This window comes from Carassius auratus, chromosome 1, assembly GCF_003368295.1.
Source record: "Carassius auratus strain Wakin chromosome 1, ASM336829v1, whole genome shotgun sequence".
NCBI lineage: Eukaryota > Metazoa > Chordata > Actinopteri > Cypriniformes > Cyprinidae > Carassius > Carassius auratus.
Genome location: NC_039243.1, coordinates 1,281,203 through 1,297,435, shown reverse-complemented (window position 1 = coordinate 1,297,435; position 16,233 = coordinate 1,281,203). Strand labels below are relative to the sequence as shown.

At 36.1% G+C, this 16,233-nt stretch overlaps 1 protein-coding gene across 1 annotated transcript in view; it reads left to right on the top strand.

The window, feature by feature from the left end:
• The window catches only part of LOC113111650 (mineralocorticoid receptor-like), a 62,794-nt gene extending 47,566 nt beyond the window's left edge, over positions 1 to 15,228 (top strand). Inside the window, exons 5-9 of the mRNA XM_026276650.1 lie at positions 1,329 to 1,646; positions 4,157 to 4,301; positions 6,925 to 7,055; positions 11,312 to 11,469; positions 12,663 to 15,228. Coding sequence (XP_026132435.1) covers positions 1,329 to 1,646; positions 4,157 to 4,301; positions 6,925 to 7,055; positions 11,312 to 11,469; positions 12,663 to 12,818 — 908 coding nt within the window. The 3' untranslated portion in view covers positions 12,819 to 15,228. The remainder of the gene's footprint in view (positions 1 to 1,328; positions 1,647 to 4,156; positions 4,302 to 6,924; positions 7,056 to 11,311; positions 11,470 to 12,662) is intronic.
• The last annotated feature ends 1,005 nt before the right edge of the window (positions 15,229 to 16,233 follow it).

Below are 16,233 nucleotides of genomic sequence, written 5' to 3'. Positions count from 1 at the left end.
GTGAAGCTTTACAATGTTACAAGGAAAAAAAAATCTCTCTCTCTCTTTTATTTAAAAGGACATATTGAAATACGCTTCACATACATCTGTGCTTTCAATATAATTGCATCACAATTTGATCAGTACTCTGTGAGCTGTAATAAAAAAAATGACCTTTTTTTTTTTTTACAAGATTTCAAAAACACGACAAGTGAAATAACAGATTGTGGACTCCTCATTATTATACTGAAGGTATACAAATATTGATGACAAACTTGAGGAATCAGGATAGCCTCCGCAAACACTGGTGTCCCTGTGCACATCACTACAGCCATGCAAACTCCTCAAAACAACACATTAGGCAAACATTAATATTAGACACATTAGGTCACGGTTTTCATTAAAAATGCCCCTTGGAATAGAAATAAATAAATACTAAATGAGTTGTAACTTTTGACAGATGACCTGTCATTTCGCATTTTTAAGTGACTCGCTTTAACAAATGTATGTGGCATATAAAGTTAAAAAAAATCTTCTGAACAATACTAACAAATATCAAATATCACAATTATTATGTGAATATATGTGTAGAATGTAGAATGAAAAAATATGTGTCTGGGGTGGAGGGGCGGGGGGGTCAATGAAGGTACAGCAGACATATATATAACATATATAGTTTAATAACACTTATTCTTCTACCACTTTTAATTGAAATTCTCCCTGAATCTGTAAAGGTTTTTAGGTGAACATTTTAGATTAAAAATCATAAGCACGTATAAGGGGAAGTGTACACTTTTGGTTTTGCTGATAGACTATACCAATCATTTTTCATCAAAAGAGATATAGTAGATATATTTGATTAGAAATGATAAATTAACATGCTTTTGAAAGCTCATAAAGTCTCTAAACAAAGTTGTGGAGAGTAAAAAATCTAAGCAGTACTGGTCTCACTTACATATGTGATATAAAATCTGCTGGCACAAGAATCTTGCAGTTAATATCAGATTGGAACAGTCACACAGCCACTTAACAGCATCCTCCCGAAACACACAAGAGGTCACATCTATACATCAGTGATTTCAACAGTGAGCCCTGCTATAAGATCCATCTCTATCGGAATAATTACTTCTATCAGCTCAAGCTCATTTCAGATATGAAAAACTGTAGGAACACAGCTTCCAGACTACACCGGGGGTCTCTTCCTTAATATCTTGTTCACTTCAAATGATTTATCACTCTTTTAAATCATTATAAGACCTTCCATGTTTAACCTAAATTGTAATTATTCAGAAACTGGATCAGGCTGCTCAAGCGAACAGCTTCAATAAAATATGTTTGTTATTTCTCAGCACGGAAGTCGAAGAAGTTGGGGAAGATGAAGAGTGTTAGCGAGGATTCTTCCCTGCAGAACTCAAAGGAAGGCCCTCCGTTTCTGACCTCGGAGAAAGAGTTGAGCTCGGCCAGCGCTCTTGTTCCCCACGTCCCCACCGTAGCACCGCTTCTGTCCCCGTCCGTGTGTAGCGTCCTGGAGCTCATCGAGCCTGAAATGGTGTTCGCTGGCTATGACAATACACAGCCTGACACAACCGACCACCTGCTCACCAGCCTCAACCACCTGGCCGGGAAACAGATGATCCGAGTCGTCAAGTGGGCCAAAGTACTTCCAGGTACACATTTTCAAATGACGGAAATTTTCTCCTGACTGATTTTAATTTAAGTTGGCGTATTAGTTGAGTTGTTGGGCTCTGAAATGTACCGTATGTTCTGGACTATAAGTCGCACATTTTTTTCATAGTTTGGCTGGTCCTGCAACTTATTTATCAAAATTAATTTGACATGAACCGAGAGAAATGAACTAAGAGACATGAACCAAGAGAAAACATTACCGTCTACAGCCGGGAGAGGGCGCTCTATGCTGCTCAGTGCTCCTGTAGTCTACACTGAAGAAATAGGGCGCTCTCTCGCGGCTGTAGACGGTAATGCTTTCCCTTGGTTCTTGGTTCTAAATGAATGCGACTTATAGTCCAGTGCGACTTATATGACGTGTATGACGTATTTTTAGACTGATGCGACTTATACTCAGTTGCGGCTTATAATCCGAAAAATACGGTACTTAGAAACGGTCTTGTCATAGTAGCTATGTTTACATCCAAAGTTGCGAATTTAAATTTGGAATACTGCATAAAACATTTGCGAATAAAGTGCCGTTTCCATCCATCAAAGAGAACAATATCGTAACTTCCTGATAAACTGGCACTAAATATCACTAAGAAAAGTAGGAGAAGCAACTGAAGATAATCATTTCCATATATAATAAATGACTTGCGCCTCAGAACGAGCAGACGAAACATAATAAATGCAGTGATTGCTTTTGGAGGCAGATGCCTGCTGTTTGGGAACTCAATCATGGAAGACAGTTCTGGGAGGCAATTATACAGACAGACTTAGTTCAGGCATTTCAGAATGACCATAACAACACTTCAGATGCTGTGCAACGCGATCGATCCTCTGGCTAGTCAAGTTACGCCGTCAAATCCTGCAAAATCAAATGACTTTTTTTTTTATGTGTACGGAGGAATTTATTTGGTAAATGGGTTTCCATCTCCCATTATTCGCATTAACTCTTCTCACACTCTTTCCCTGTTTCTTCAGCTCAAGTCTAATTATTCATGCTTTTACAAGCACTGACACTTTACCTTGAATGATATATCTTTATGAAAATGATTTATCTTTATGCTCAACAAGGCTGCATTTAATTGATCAAAAAGAGTAAAAACAGTAATTGTAAACAACTACAATTTAAAAGCTTTCTTTTTTTTCAATATTTTAAAATGCAATTTATTTCTGTAATGACAAAGCTGATTTTTTTAGCATCATTACTCCAGTGTCACTTGATGGTTCAGAAATCATTCTAATATTCCATTTCGCTTCTCAAGAAAGATTTCTTAATACTGTCAATGTTGAAAACTGTTGGGCTGCTTAATAAACCTTGGAAATCATGATACGTTTTTTTTTTTTTTTTATTGTTTGTTGAACAAAAAGGTTTTTAATTATAATTAAAAAAGTTTTCAAGGTACTGTACCTTGCTAGGAGATGGTCATTCGCTGTATTGCAAGTATTTGATACCAGGGTGTCTCCTTGCCATATCCGGATATAAAAATAGAGGGCTGAAAACACAGCAGGGCAAACTGGCAAACTTTCAAAGACTCTGGCCAGTCAGTGTATCACATGTTCAGCCAATCTACAAGTGATGACTTGCAGATGTTCAATTATTAGTTATTTTGTTTGTCCACATTGTTCTGTCTTTGTCATGCGATTTTAATCCATTTTAAGAGTCAAAACTCTGATAAGATTCAGATGAGTATTTGATGGAATAATAGGATGTATTTTAACAATTTAAGTTCTGTCAGTTTTTGCAAGTTACAGTAATTTCACTAGTTTCGACATGTGGGCTAGTTTCTAAAGGGATAATGTGGGGAAATTATTTTTATAAAGAGAGCGAAATGTGAATTTGAGTTTTGCAGACAAGCCAAAAATAGCCTCTGCTTCACCAATAAGTTCATAATGTGTCCTCATGTGGCTTATATTATAGCTTGTGGGTGACTTTATAGCTCTCAATGTGAGTTTTGGCAAGAATCCAGTCTGCTTTTTTGTTCTGACAACAGGACAATGAGTGGAAACCTTCAGTGATTCATGTGAACCTGATTGTGCGACTACTGCAAGACTTTCATTTGTGATCAAATTTGTGCCCCTTTAGGAATCATCCTCAAACTGTTAAGTTGACAATTTAATAATGATATGCAGATTCTATCATTATTTACTCACCTTTATCATACATATATTTTCAGTGGAACACAATTTTTTAATAATGAAGAATCATAATGCAGCTTTTTCCATATAACAAATACATCTTCATAGTGACAAGGGGCTGTCAAGCTCGAAAAATGCATGCACACATATGTGCGTACACACATACAGTGCACAAAATTAGTAAAAATAGTATTTTTATTTTTAGGCGAACAAAAGCCCAGGATAGTAGATCCTATTTTATTTCTTAGAGCCTACAGCTCTGGCTTAATATTAGCTCTGCTCCAGGGCAAGTCATGCCCTCGAGTATCCCATATGTCTCTTTGCTCTGTTGTTAACTTGCCCTTTATTTTCTTTTTTTTCCCCGCAGGTTTCCGCAGTCTACCCATCGAGGACCAAATCACGCTGATCCAGTATTCCTGGATGTGTCTCTCCTCCTTCTCCCTCAGCTGGAGATCCTACAAACACACCAACGCCCAAATGCTCTACTTCGCCCCTGACCTCGTCTTCAACGAGTAAGCGAACTCAAACAGCACTGTACATATACCTCATCTAGATATTTGTCGATTTATTCCATCCAAACATTTTAAGTAAATGAGAAAACCCCTTCCTTTTTTCATAACCTACAACATACAGACAATCATTGGCCTTAGGTTAACCCTTTCTAAAGAAATTTGTGATTCAATTTACACAAGTTGAGGTAATGATACAAAACGATAAGCTCAAAAGGCATGTTCCCAGCAGGCGCAAGACTGTGACTTCAGAACTGCCCCTTCAATTGCTCTGCTAGGAAATACACTTTCCCTTTAAATGCTTCTTGATAGCGTTGATCAAGGTTGAGGATTAGGTCAGTGGGGCACAATCGACGAGAAGTATTGAGTGGAAAGAGTGTGATTGTGTGCTTTTTAAAGCTAAATGTCCATTTATTGAGCACAGTGGGAGAAGCGTAACAATAGAGCACAGTGACCCCTGCAGGAGTACTGGAGCACTTCATTGTGTTTGCCAAATGACTTGAAAAGATCTTGAAAAAAAAACAGAATTAACTTCCATGTTTACATACTAATGTATTCGCAGGATCTTATACATATCCACACATTTCCAAACAAGCTTTGTCTCTTGATTTCCTAAACAAGTAGCAGTCCTTTAGCAAAGTCACAAAGAATTGCTCTGTAACTCCTGACAATCTGTTTTATATGAGACTGCGACAACAATCCAAGGTTTGTCTCCAGGTAATTTAATTAACATAATATATGTCAGATAAACATGACATTAATGCAGTATATGTACTATATAGTTATATATAGTTCATTGTTATATTATTACATTATAATGTTTGGTTTTAAGGATATTTTGGTCGCTAAATGTCTACGTGAAAGCTAGGTCTTGATGCAATACCAGCTGAGAAGCACTGCAGGGCTAGTGCAGCAGTGCCCTTAAAAGATATTGATTGAAAACATTGTGTGTCTGCCTTGAAGAGGAGCAAAACAAAAGTTTCCAGGTTTCCAGGCTGACACTTTTCCGTGTGCTCTGAAAGTATGTCAAAAAGCGTCAGAAATGTACGTTCACGTGTATGGAAGGATGTGGGTGAGACTGCTGGACGTGTACTGATGGCACTTCCAACTTTCACACTTCTCGCACAATTCATTAACATGATCTACAGAAGCACCTCTCCAGAAACTGAAAGAGGAGCCACCATGCCACAAATGCTTCTGTCAATTTTTTTTATGACAGAATGTAAATGGTATGTATAAAACGAATAATTAGAAAAGCTACTCTAAGGACACCACCCTAAGGCTGAGATACTTACAGGCACTGAGATGAGGAATTGAACTCTTTTATCATTCCATCTGAAGACAGATTGAAGTTTGGGATATTAAATAAAGATCTGGCAGACTGGAAAAGACAGAAGCAAGTCTGGCAGACAAAGCTGAGCACAGAGTGACAGCAGGTCAGACAGATAGGCATGCATGGATTCACCTAGTCAGGTATGCAGAAAGACACACATTTAGAGCCAAACATAGTGGCAGATCAGAAAAGCTATCTAATAAATTAATAACCAGTCAAGAAAGTGTCAAGATGAAACCAAAAGTGGTGAATAAGAGAGATTGTAAATTAATAACTCTGTGATCTATTGAAGCATTTGTAAACATTGGCTTTTTTATTTCATGACACAAAGCCAGAATTCATTACATTTACACGTATGCATTTAGAAGGTGCTTACACTGTATAAAAGGTGTACATTCGATCAGTTTATGCATTGGGAATCGAACCCATGACCTTGGTGTTGTTCGTGCCATGCTCTTTAGGAAAGCTTCTTGTTGCATGTTTGTTTGTCTTTAAAATATTTATTAGTAATAACTAATATATAAATGATTCTAATTGCAACAAAATATAAAAGTATTTGTATATAATAAAATTCTATTTCTAATAATAATTACACAATTATAACATTAGGAAACTATTTATTTTAAAATGTCATTTAATCTTGTGATGTCAAAGCTGTATTTTCAGCAGCCATTACTCTAGTCTTCAGTGTCACATGATCTTTCAGAAACCATTCTAATATGAATAATACACATATTTTTGTGGACACTGATTAAATAAATATATAAACCAGGATACTTTGATCAATAGAAAAGAACAGTATTTAACGGTAATTTATCAAAGGAATAAATAGCATTTTAAAATATATTCAAACAGAAAACAGTTCTTTTAAATTGTAATAATAATACAGTTTTACTGTATTTTTGACTAATTAAATACAGCGATGGTGAGCATCAGAGACTTCTTTTAAATTGTTCCAAACCTTTGACCGAGTGTTACATCTCTTATGTTAGTTACACAAATAATGTTACAGTTCAAGTAAAGTTACTGGCCATTTGCCAAGTCTAATTTATTTTTCATTTATATGCCCAAGCCTATTTTTATTTGAATTTGGCAGTATATGAGGGTTAATTCTGGACTGTACAGGTTCTTTAAACAGTGCTGCCAATGTGGTAATCTAATAAACCCCAAATGCTGCCTCAAGTACCTTTTAATTGGTTCAATATGCTTTTTTCACAGCAATTTTTGATACAGCAGACGTTTACCAGTAACAGTGAAGTTGTTTACTACAGATCCTCTCAATTTCTCCACCAGGGAACGTATGCAGCAGTCAGCCATGTACGATCTGTGTGTGGGCATGCGGCAGGTGAGCCAGGAGTTTGTCCGTCTACAGCTAACTTTTGAGGAGTTCCTTGCCATGAAGGTCCTGTTGCTGCTCAGCACAGGTGAGATTGTGTGCATCTTCTATATATGTTTCAAACAGAGCCACTACTGTATAGACAAAGAATCCGTCAACAAAGGAGGAAAATAAGCGAATGCGTTAATGAATGGATGTCTTAATTCGCTACGCATTAGCTTTAGCACCCAAGCTGAGTATGTGGGTGTGTGAGATCAGAGAAATTTCCTTGAGTTTTGAAGGGTTTAAATAATGACCTAGTGTCTTAGCGAAAGGGATTTCAACATCTTTTGAAAGGTGACATTCTCATAATAGAAACTGGTGAGTTATGGCCATAAACTGGTAGATCAGGTTCATGTGCCTAGAGCCCTATACAGCTGAGGTCAATGAAGGTCAATTAAGTTAGCTATGGGATGTGCTCATGCTTGGTATAAATCAGATGTTGGCTCTCTAGGATCCAGGTTAGAGTGTCTCGATCCCTTTCGCTTTGTCACACCCCGACTTTCCTGTTTGTGTTGTACCTTACAATAGTTAAGAAAAATGAATATGAAAATAAACCTTTAGATCTACGGTTTGTTTATTTACTGGTCCATCTGGTCCTTTTGATTCATGAAGTGAATTAACAAAATCTATTTAATTGAAGTGTTTAAATAATGGGTGAGAGGCTAACGCAAATTATACTATTTTGGCATAGAAATTATGGTGTCCCATACATATACAGTACTGTGTAAAAGTCTTAGGCAACTAGCATTTTCACCAACAAAAAACGCTTTTAAGTCAGTTATTTCTGTTTTGCTGTAGAAAATATTCAGCAGGAAATATCAGTTTACATTTCCAAATGTTATTTTTGCCTTTAAATGTAATAATCTAGAGAGGTTTTTGTTGGTCTCCAAGACACTTCAAGAAACCTGCAAAGCTTCAGTACTGTGCAAAGTTTTAGGCACTTGTGTAAAAATGCTGTAAAGTAGGGCTGCTCCGATCACGATAGATTTTATTACTTAGCTTCTATGAACTTAACTAAATTAAATCAACATTTGGGGTGACCACACTATGCGTTTTGTCCTAGGTGCTCTTGCGTATGGTTTTTCAGGTAGCTTTGCAGGTAGGTTTCTTGAAGTGTCTTGGAGACATTGCCACAGTTGATCTGAATCGAGTCTGTCTCCATTTGTTCTGTTTCTTAATTCTTTATGTTATTCCAGACAGACCGATGATGATGATGAGATGAGATCTCTGTGTGGAGCACTGGCTGTATGCAAACAAACAATCTCACTGGATTATTACAATTAATGTCAAAATAATGTTTTTAAATACTGATATTTCCTACTGACACACTACAGCAACAAATAGAAATAATAACTTACTAGCTGGTGAAAATACTAGTGGCATAAGACTCTTACACAGTACTGTATGTATACTATAATAATATAAATGTAAAGTATAATTATTATTAATTAGCATAAACATAAGTGATATTATTATATTATGAATTATTATTATTGTCATTATTTCTGATATTATTGCGATTATTTATTCAGAAAAAAATAAAGGAGTGTAATAGATTAAGATATAATCTATTACAGATTAACACAGCATAAAATAACAACATATAATGCAACACAACTATTTTCTGGATGCTAGATTAGTTTAGATCTGTATACATCCCAATCCCATATACGAGAGCAGTACACTGAGTACAGGCAGACAGGCACAGACCTGGGCTTACAGTATATGAGACTGAACTTTGAGTTCTGAATTCTCGTACAGGATAGGTTTTGGGATCCACAACCACTTGCTGATCCTCTGGAGCCTTTCCAGAGAGCCCTGCTGTACTTAATAAAATCCAGTCAGGAGATGGGCACAGCTCCAAGAGCTGGTGTTTTTCTCTCCAAAAAGAGAGCTTCATGCAAGGAGAAAGAACAGGGGGAGTGTAGGCCGAGTAGTCAGGGATGGTACAGATTTTGAAGAGTTGAAGGTTTTGATGGAGTAAATCTTTACAAAAAAAAAGAAGAAAAAAGTTTTCCTGATACAAAATCAACATAGCAATAAAAATGTGATGTCTTTGGCTGACAACATCTGCGATGCAGGCTTATGTATGTCATTGCTGATATGAAATACTCTGGGAAGAGCCGATTTGTTGTGTAAATAAGCCGGTTTCAGTTTTCCACGGGTAAACCAAACTATTACACGGATACTACAGCACTGTGTTATGATCTACTTTATATGCAAATATTGCATTTCTTTGTATTACTGCTGTTGTATTGGCACAGTTACTGCTTGATGTTTTTATAATGTAGCTTTTACAGAATGCATTTTTTTTTTTTGGTTCATTTTGATGTGTTAGCAGCCTTTTCTGCTTTTGTAAAGCTACTGTGTCATGCCCTCTACTGAGGGAATCCAAGGCCACTGTAGTTTTAGCATGGAGAGGGAGAGAGAGAGAGAGAGAGAGAGAGAGAGACTGTTATTCAGCTTTGACCTTGGCTAAGGTCTCAGAAGCCCTGCAGACTTTCACATGACCTTATTTGCGATGGAAGTGTTGACCTGTTAAAGAGTGAGTCACTAAAATACATCTCCTTTTGTTTTTTGACTTTTTTTTTTTTTTTTTTTTTAAAACATTCATTATTTTATTTTTATTTTGTGCTTGTTGTAAACTCAGACACTAGGAAAGAAATATTCCCACAGACACGTGTCAGTGTGACAGTTTTTGTTATTAGTGTTAATTACTTAATGGTGGACCGATATCTTTGGATGAGTAAGTCTTATATTTAGTTTCATAAAAGTATTTTGGAGACCTACATTTTTTAATGAAATATCTTTGCTTTATTTAACAAAATCTCAAATTAAGCGGCATTCATTTTAAAGCGATAAGACAAGGCAAAATGTTTACGCTTCAAGTTAAGCTCATTCAACAGCATTTGTGGCATACATAATTATTACCACAAGCATTTATTTTGAATGTAAAAAATATTTAAAAAAAGTAAAAAAAAAAAAAAAAAAAAAAAAAAAAAAAAACACTCTAAACCAGAAACACTGAAACACTCATTGGTAGTGGTAGTGGTAGTAGTAGTAGTTTTAATAGTGTAGTATTAAAAAAAATGCATGCTGACAGAATTTATGCTTGGAAAATGTTTTCCTACTTTTTCTATGTAAAGATATATCGAATTTTACAGGAGAATTAATATAAAGAGTGCTTTAATAAAAAATGCTTTTAAATCCTCCAAAATTGACCCATTTGTTTACACCATCAACTCATTTATAGTACCTCACCATAACCTTCATTTCTTTCTTTTGAATATTAGGTACAAAACCTTTTTTATAAAATTTTTTGTGGTAATCAACATAATGCCATGATTGCTGTTGAATGAGCTTAATTTTACTAAATAGCTCTTTAACCAACACTTCCTGTCAAACATGTTAACACCATGACAGGTTCTACAGGCAGAAGAATCTATTTTTTATGACAAGAGACGATTAGCGTGGCATAATCGCGCAACTTTTTATTCACTGGGGCTCTAAATGGCAGCCTGTGGCTAATGAGGCTGAATGTGGATCAGTGGGAGAGAAGAAAACCGGGGCAAGTGACCGCGGGTTTAACACACACCTGCCAAAGAAGAACTGCTTTTTATTCAGCACACATAGTAAAGAGCTCCTGAAGGACTTGATGTTGTAATTTGGTAATGTTAACAAAATGCGTAACCACTTTAATAAATTCCATGCTAAGAGTTGGAGTGTAATGAAACTTGTTTGTGTCTGAAGGCTACACACAGCATTATTAAGTGATCTTAAAAGTTTTACATAATTATCACTACAGCCTGAAGGGGAAGTGTAAATGTATTGCTTTGTTTGCAAAAAAAATAACACCAAAATCACATCGAGACAAACAGAAATGAAAACAATTCAAATAGCCAGTCAGTGGGATGCACCAAAATGACTAATTTCATCAGAATAGATGAGCAATGGATAGAACGAACATGAGAACGAGCCGTTTCTTATTCAGCTGTCCAGCTGAATGTCATTTCACGAGGTTGGCTGTAGGCCATGAGTGCACTTGTCCTACAGGGTAGGAGAGAATTACTCCCTTCAACCTGAATGAGATTTCCTCTCTCATCTGCCAAAAGTGAATGTAGTTTGCAGTCCTTTGATTGAGTTAATCCTGAATACCTTTACACAAGGGCACATTAATCACCTCAGAAGTTAGACTGTGAGGCAGACAGATTCGATTGAAGAATGAATAAACAGACAGACATAGATAGACTACTAGTACTAGCTACTGGAACAAAGTGACATCTTTTTTTTTTTTTTTGACAGTGCCCAAAGATGGTCTGAAGAATCAAGGGGCGTTTGAGGAGATGCGGGTGAATTACATCAAAGAGCTCCGCCGATCAGTTGGGAGAGCAACTAACAATTCCGGCCAGACGTGGCAGCGTTTTTTCCAGCTCACCAAGCTTTTGGACACAATGCATGAAGTAAGTCGAAACATTGCCGTTATCGACCTCAGTTGAAAGATCAAAGACAGATATAGTTCTGCTCTGATTTTCCGGAGAGTGTTCATTCAGTTCACGGCTCTCTTGGACATCAAGAGGCACACATATACACCTACAGTAGATATTCTAAGTACTGTATACTTTGCTAAACTAATCCCTGTCTTGTAAGACATGCTTCTACTCTATAGTTCTCTTACAATAGTGTCTGTGCAGTCAAGTCAAGAATATTGCCAGAAATTGTGTCCCCATCTAAGCAAGCCAACTACTAAACATATATAATATCTAAGTTAAGTTAACACCCTTGGGGTCCCTGGATATCCGTTTGATATAAATAACAGGGGCAGGAGTAACAGGAGTTCAGAATTAGTTTCATATAGTATATATAACTGATATTGTTCCTGTGTCTCAGTGGTGGAGCATTGCATAAGCAGCGCAAAAGGTTGTGGGTTCGATTCCCACGGAATACATGTTAAGTAAAATGTTTTAATCTGAATGCACTGTAAGTCACTTTGGATAAAAGCATCTGCTAAATTCATTAATTTGATTAATTTAATAGTAGAAATCCTCTGCTTTATTTCTATAGTATCTGTAATAAGTGCAAGCACTTTTCTGACTAAAAAATTTAACACCAACAGACCTAAATGTGTTCTGGTTTAAATCATGTAGCTCAAATATTTGTCTATCAGAGCTGATATATATATTTTTTTTTTTAAATAATTTAATATTCAAAATCAATGGATGTTAAAATAATTAGAGCTGTAGATTATTACAGCGTTTATAATATCAAGTGTGCATTCAAATGAAAAACTGCCACTGAGCGATTACAGCCTCAGTTCATTGCTCATCACTTTTTGTTTAATGGCATACAAAAGCCCTGGAAAAGGTGTTTATGAACTGCACTTGAGGCTGAAGTACACTTGACAGCAGTGTTGATTTATTAATTTGTAAGAGATGAAGAAAAACAAGTTCAAGTTCGGCCTAAAAGCTTTTCCGCTTTGGTCAGTGAGACGGCTCATCCATAAATGAGTTCGGCTGCTCTGCGCTCTTCTCTTTGCTAATTCATCAATACATGTTTACCCAGACTCATGTTTCACCAGAGCATCTCTGTAATGATCAGCACTGTCAGTTTGAATTAAATCGAACAGTTCCCTTGACAGAAGTCTCTCTCTTTACAGCTCGTGGGGAGCCTGTTGGACTTTTGTTTCTATACTTTCCGCGAATCCCAGGCTCTGAAGGTCGAGTTCCCTGAGATGTTGGTGGAAATTATCAGCGACCAGATACCAAAGGTGGAATCGGGCCTAACACACACCCTCTTCTTTCATAAGAAATGACTGAAAGCTCACAAAAGGAGGGAAAAATGAAGGATCAAATGAGGGGAAACGCAGAGGACACCCAGCCCTCGAGAGAGCGAAAAAGAGCAAGCCCGCTATGCACAAAGCAAGGCGTAACAAGAGGCTTGGTTTAAAGCCATATAAGGCTTGTGTAGTGAGGGAAGGCAAAGAGCGATCTCTGTACCCGGCCAACAGAGGAGAACTCATACTTCATGTGACAGTGCGTTCCTTAACCCCAAAGACAATGCTGACAGTGTTCTGTGTGGATATGAAGCCATATTCTTTGGTAAAGCTATAGTCACATGTGAATACATGACACACACAGAAATATGGTCCCACATTCTAGACATATCTTTGACTCCCAGACCTGTCAGTCTGCCAGTAAACGGCATTGAGCATTTGTATGTAACTATCCTACAATCTGGCACTCATAAAATCACAGGCAAGATTCAGTAATAAAACTTTTCATTGCTGATCGAGACAGAAGTATGTCCTGGATCACTTTCATGAAAAGTCGATTAAATTAGGGGGGTTGCAAAGAGGAAATAAGATATATTAAGGGCTACAATATGATAAATATAGCTAATTTGTGACTAATTGGTGCACGGAAGTAATTGTAGAAAGAATCAATTTGAAATCTATCTTTAAATATGGCATAGACGTGTATTTTGATGACTTGAAGTGTTTACATAGTGAGATGCAGTGCTGTGATGGCCTGACGATTGATAAGCTGAAAAATGGCAGCTCCAAAAATATATAAAAAAATAAAACCCTGCAACCCTGCAATACAACATATATTATGGCTTTCCTGAAAAAACAAAAGAGCTCATCCAGACACACATGCCACATTTTGTGTGCGAGCCCGGACTGTAGCAAATTTAGTAAATCATACCCAAGCTGTTACTAAACCGGCTCCCTTTTGACGTAAAGAAAAACGCCAGAAAAGAAACGCATTTTATATGATCGTGAAGTTTTTGTGTTTTCAAGAATCAATCCAGCTAGAAGCCATTTTCTAACAAGGTGCTTCTGTTTTCTTAACATAAATAGTAGGTGATTTTCAGTAGCAGCACATGTACAGTTAAGATACCGTATGGGAAAACAATTCAGCTTTTTTGAAGCATACAGCTTTCGTATTAGTAAACAACAATAACAGCTATAGTCCACATAATAGTCTACTGTAAGAAAGAGACGGGGTTACGCAGACTGATAACAACAGTAATCTGCTCAAACACAATATACGTGTATCATATGATTATAATAGTTGCTTTTAAGAGTTTTTTTCAAACCTTGTACATAGGAAGTTTTTGATTTAAACCACCTTGCAATTAAAACCTGGCTATTTGGGGGAAATACCAGTTGACTTGAGAGTACTTGAGTGAACGGTTTCTTAAAAAAAGAAATTTGGACCACTGTTTCATATTTTATAACCCCACTGTGCTACTGATTGAATCAAAAGAGGTACGTAGCGCTAGTTCTCGAATGCAAGTCAAGAGGACAATGAAGGTTTGAGTGTGTTCCGTGCGTATGTGTGCATGTGTTTTTGTTTTTCTTAAAGGCACAGGAAAGCTGAATGATTTTTGAGAGGGCATTGTTGGTTTTCTCTGATAGGATCCGAATGATCCTATTGGCTGGTTTCGATTTGCACAGACACAATAATGTGATAATTGGGATATTAGGTGTTTGGCTATTGGGTTGGTTATGTAATGTGCTTTGGGGGTCAGGTTGGGACATTTGTGAACTGGAAAGGTCGGAGAACTTTTGATGTTTGCCTTTTTGATGTAGAAAAAAAAAATGTTGGAGGACAAAATTCATAATTCGAATCATTTAAATATGAACAATCAAATCAATCTGTGGTATCCGGGCATAAGCCATTTCACCGACCTGTCAATACACTGTACGTTGAAAGTTTTGGATAGACCTAAAACTAATGTTGCAAAGGTATTTACAGTAGTCTCTCTCTCTCTCTCTCTCTTTTTTTCAATCTTTCCCTTTTTTAAATACACAGATATATAAATGAGAATAAATGTTAAAAGGTTCATAGGATGTATGTGCAGTATTTTTGAGAGATTCTATTTTGCTGGACTCGATATATTAGTAGTTTGTCTATAAAGAAGATATGAGATCTTTTGTAAAGTGAAATGTTTATGCATGCTTTTTGCAAAGATGTTTACAGTGTATTTAAGAAGGGAAACGTGTGCCTTTTTTCTCCAAAGTTACCATTTTACAGTATCTATTGTAAATAAATCAGTGAATTATGATGTTGCGTTGTATGGAAGATTTCTATATTAAATATTTGTCAGAGGCTGGGATGAAGTTCACATATTTCCCTGACTGCCCTTAGTCGATCAGAATCCAGAGCATGATGGGTATGCATTTCATTTACATCTGCTTTTCACAGCAAGAGAGACTTGTTTAATCCCCGAATGTCACTTAAAACTTGTCACAATGATCTGTAGTAATGTGAACCAACTGTATGTTTTTGTGTTTTACTCTTCGCTTCATCTACAAATCTAACAAAAAAAAACACAACGCAGTGCTCTCATCAGAGGGTAGCTATATTATTCAAAAAGGAAAAGTATTTGTGGTTGCCAAACATATTATATATATATATATATATATATATATATATATATATATATATATATATATATATATATATATATATATATATATATATATATATATATATATATATATAAAACATTCACTCTGAATTTTTTTAGTTTTGCACTCTTAAAAAAAAGTCACAAGTTGTTGTGACCCAACAACGCTCTATATTACTATTATTATTATTGTTTATAAAGAATATGAAAAATGTAATTTTTTAAACATTATAAAACAAATACAACCTTTGTGTAATAAAATCTAAATAAAGAACTAGGGCAGGGAGCAAACTTGAACCTGAACAGTCTGATATGAATTCAGATGTACAGCAGCAACTTAAGAATAGATTGCCATGCTTTTGATTCTCCATCACCAAAAGTAAAGTTTAAAATATTGTTGGTTTGGATCCACGCTTCTGAGTTGCTTGTTACTTTAGCTTTGACAGTCTGCACATGACTTTTTAGATGTGTTTTTGGGGAGTCCAATAACATGTAAAACTATGCATTTGTACAAATCACATTACCATCAGGCAGCACCTTTGTGCAAAATGAGGGCAAAGCATGATCAAGGTAACCAGTATGTTGAATCGTAATAAAATACAGCTTATTAGTGAAAACACACAGCTATTTTGATTTTATTTTATTTTAGTAACTAAACTACCATATTCATAAATCTGAATCTGTGTGCTCTATGTCGTTTAAAGTGACAAAGCCATATCTATTTTGTGACAAAAGAGCACTTTTTGTTCATATTTAGATTTTTCCCTTTTTTTAAAGATCAGCTCTTTGTACAATACTTGTTAGCAAGTCTC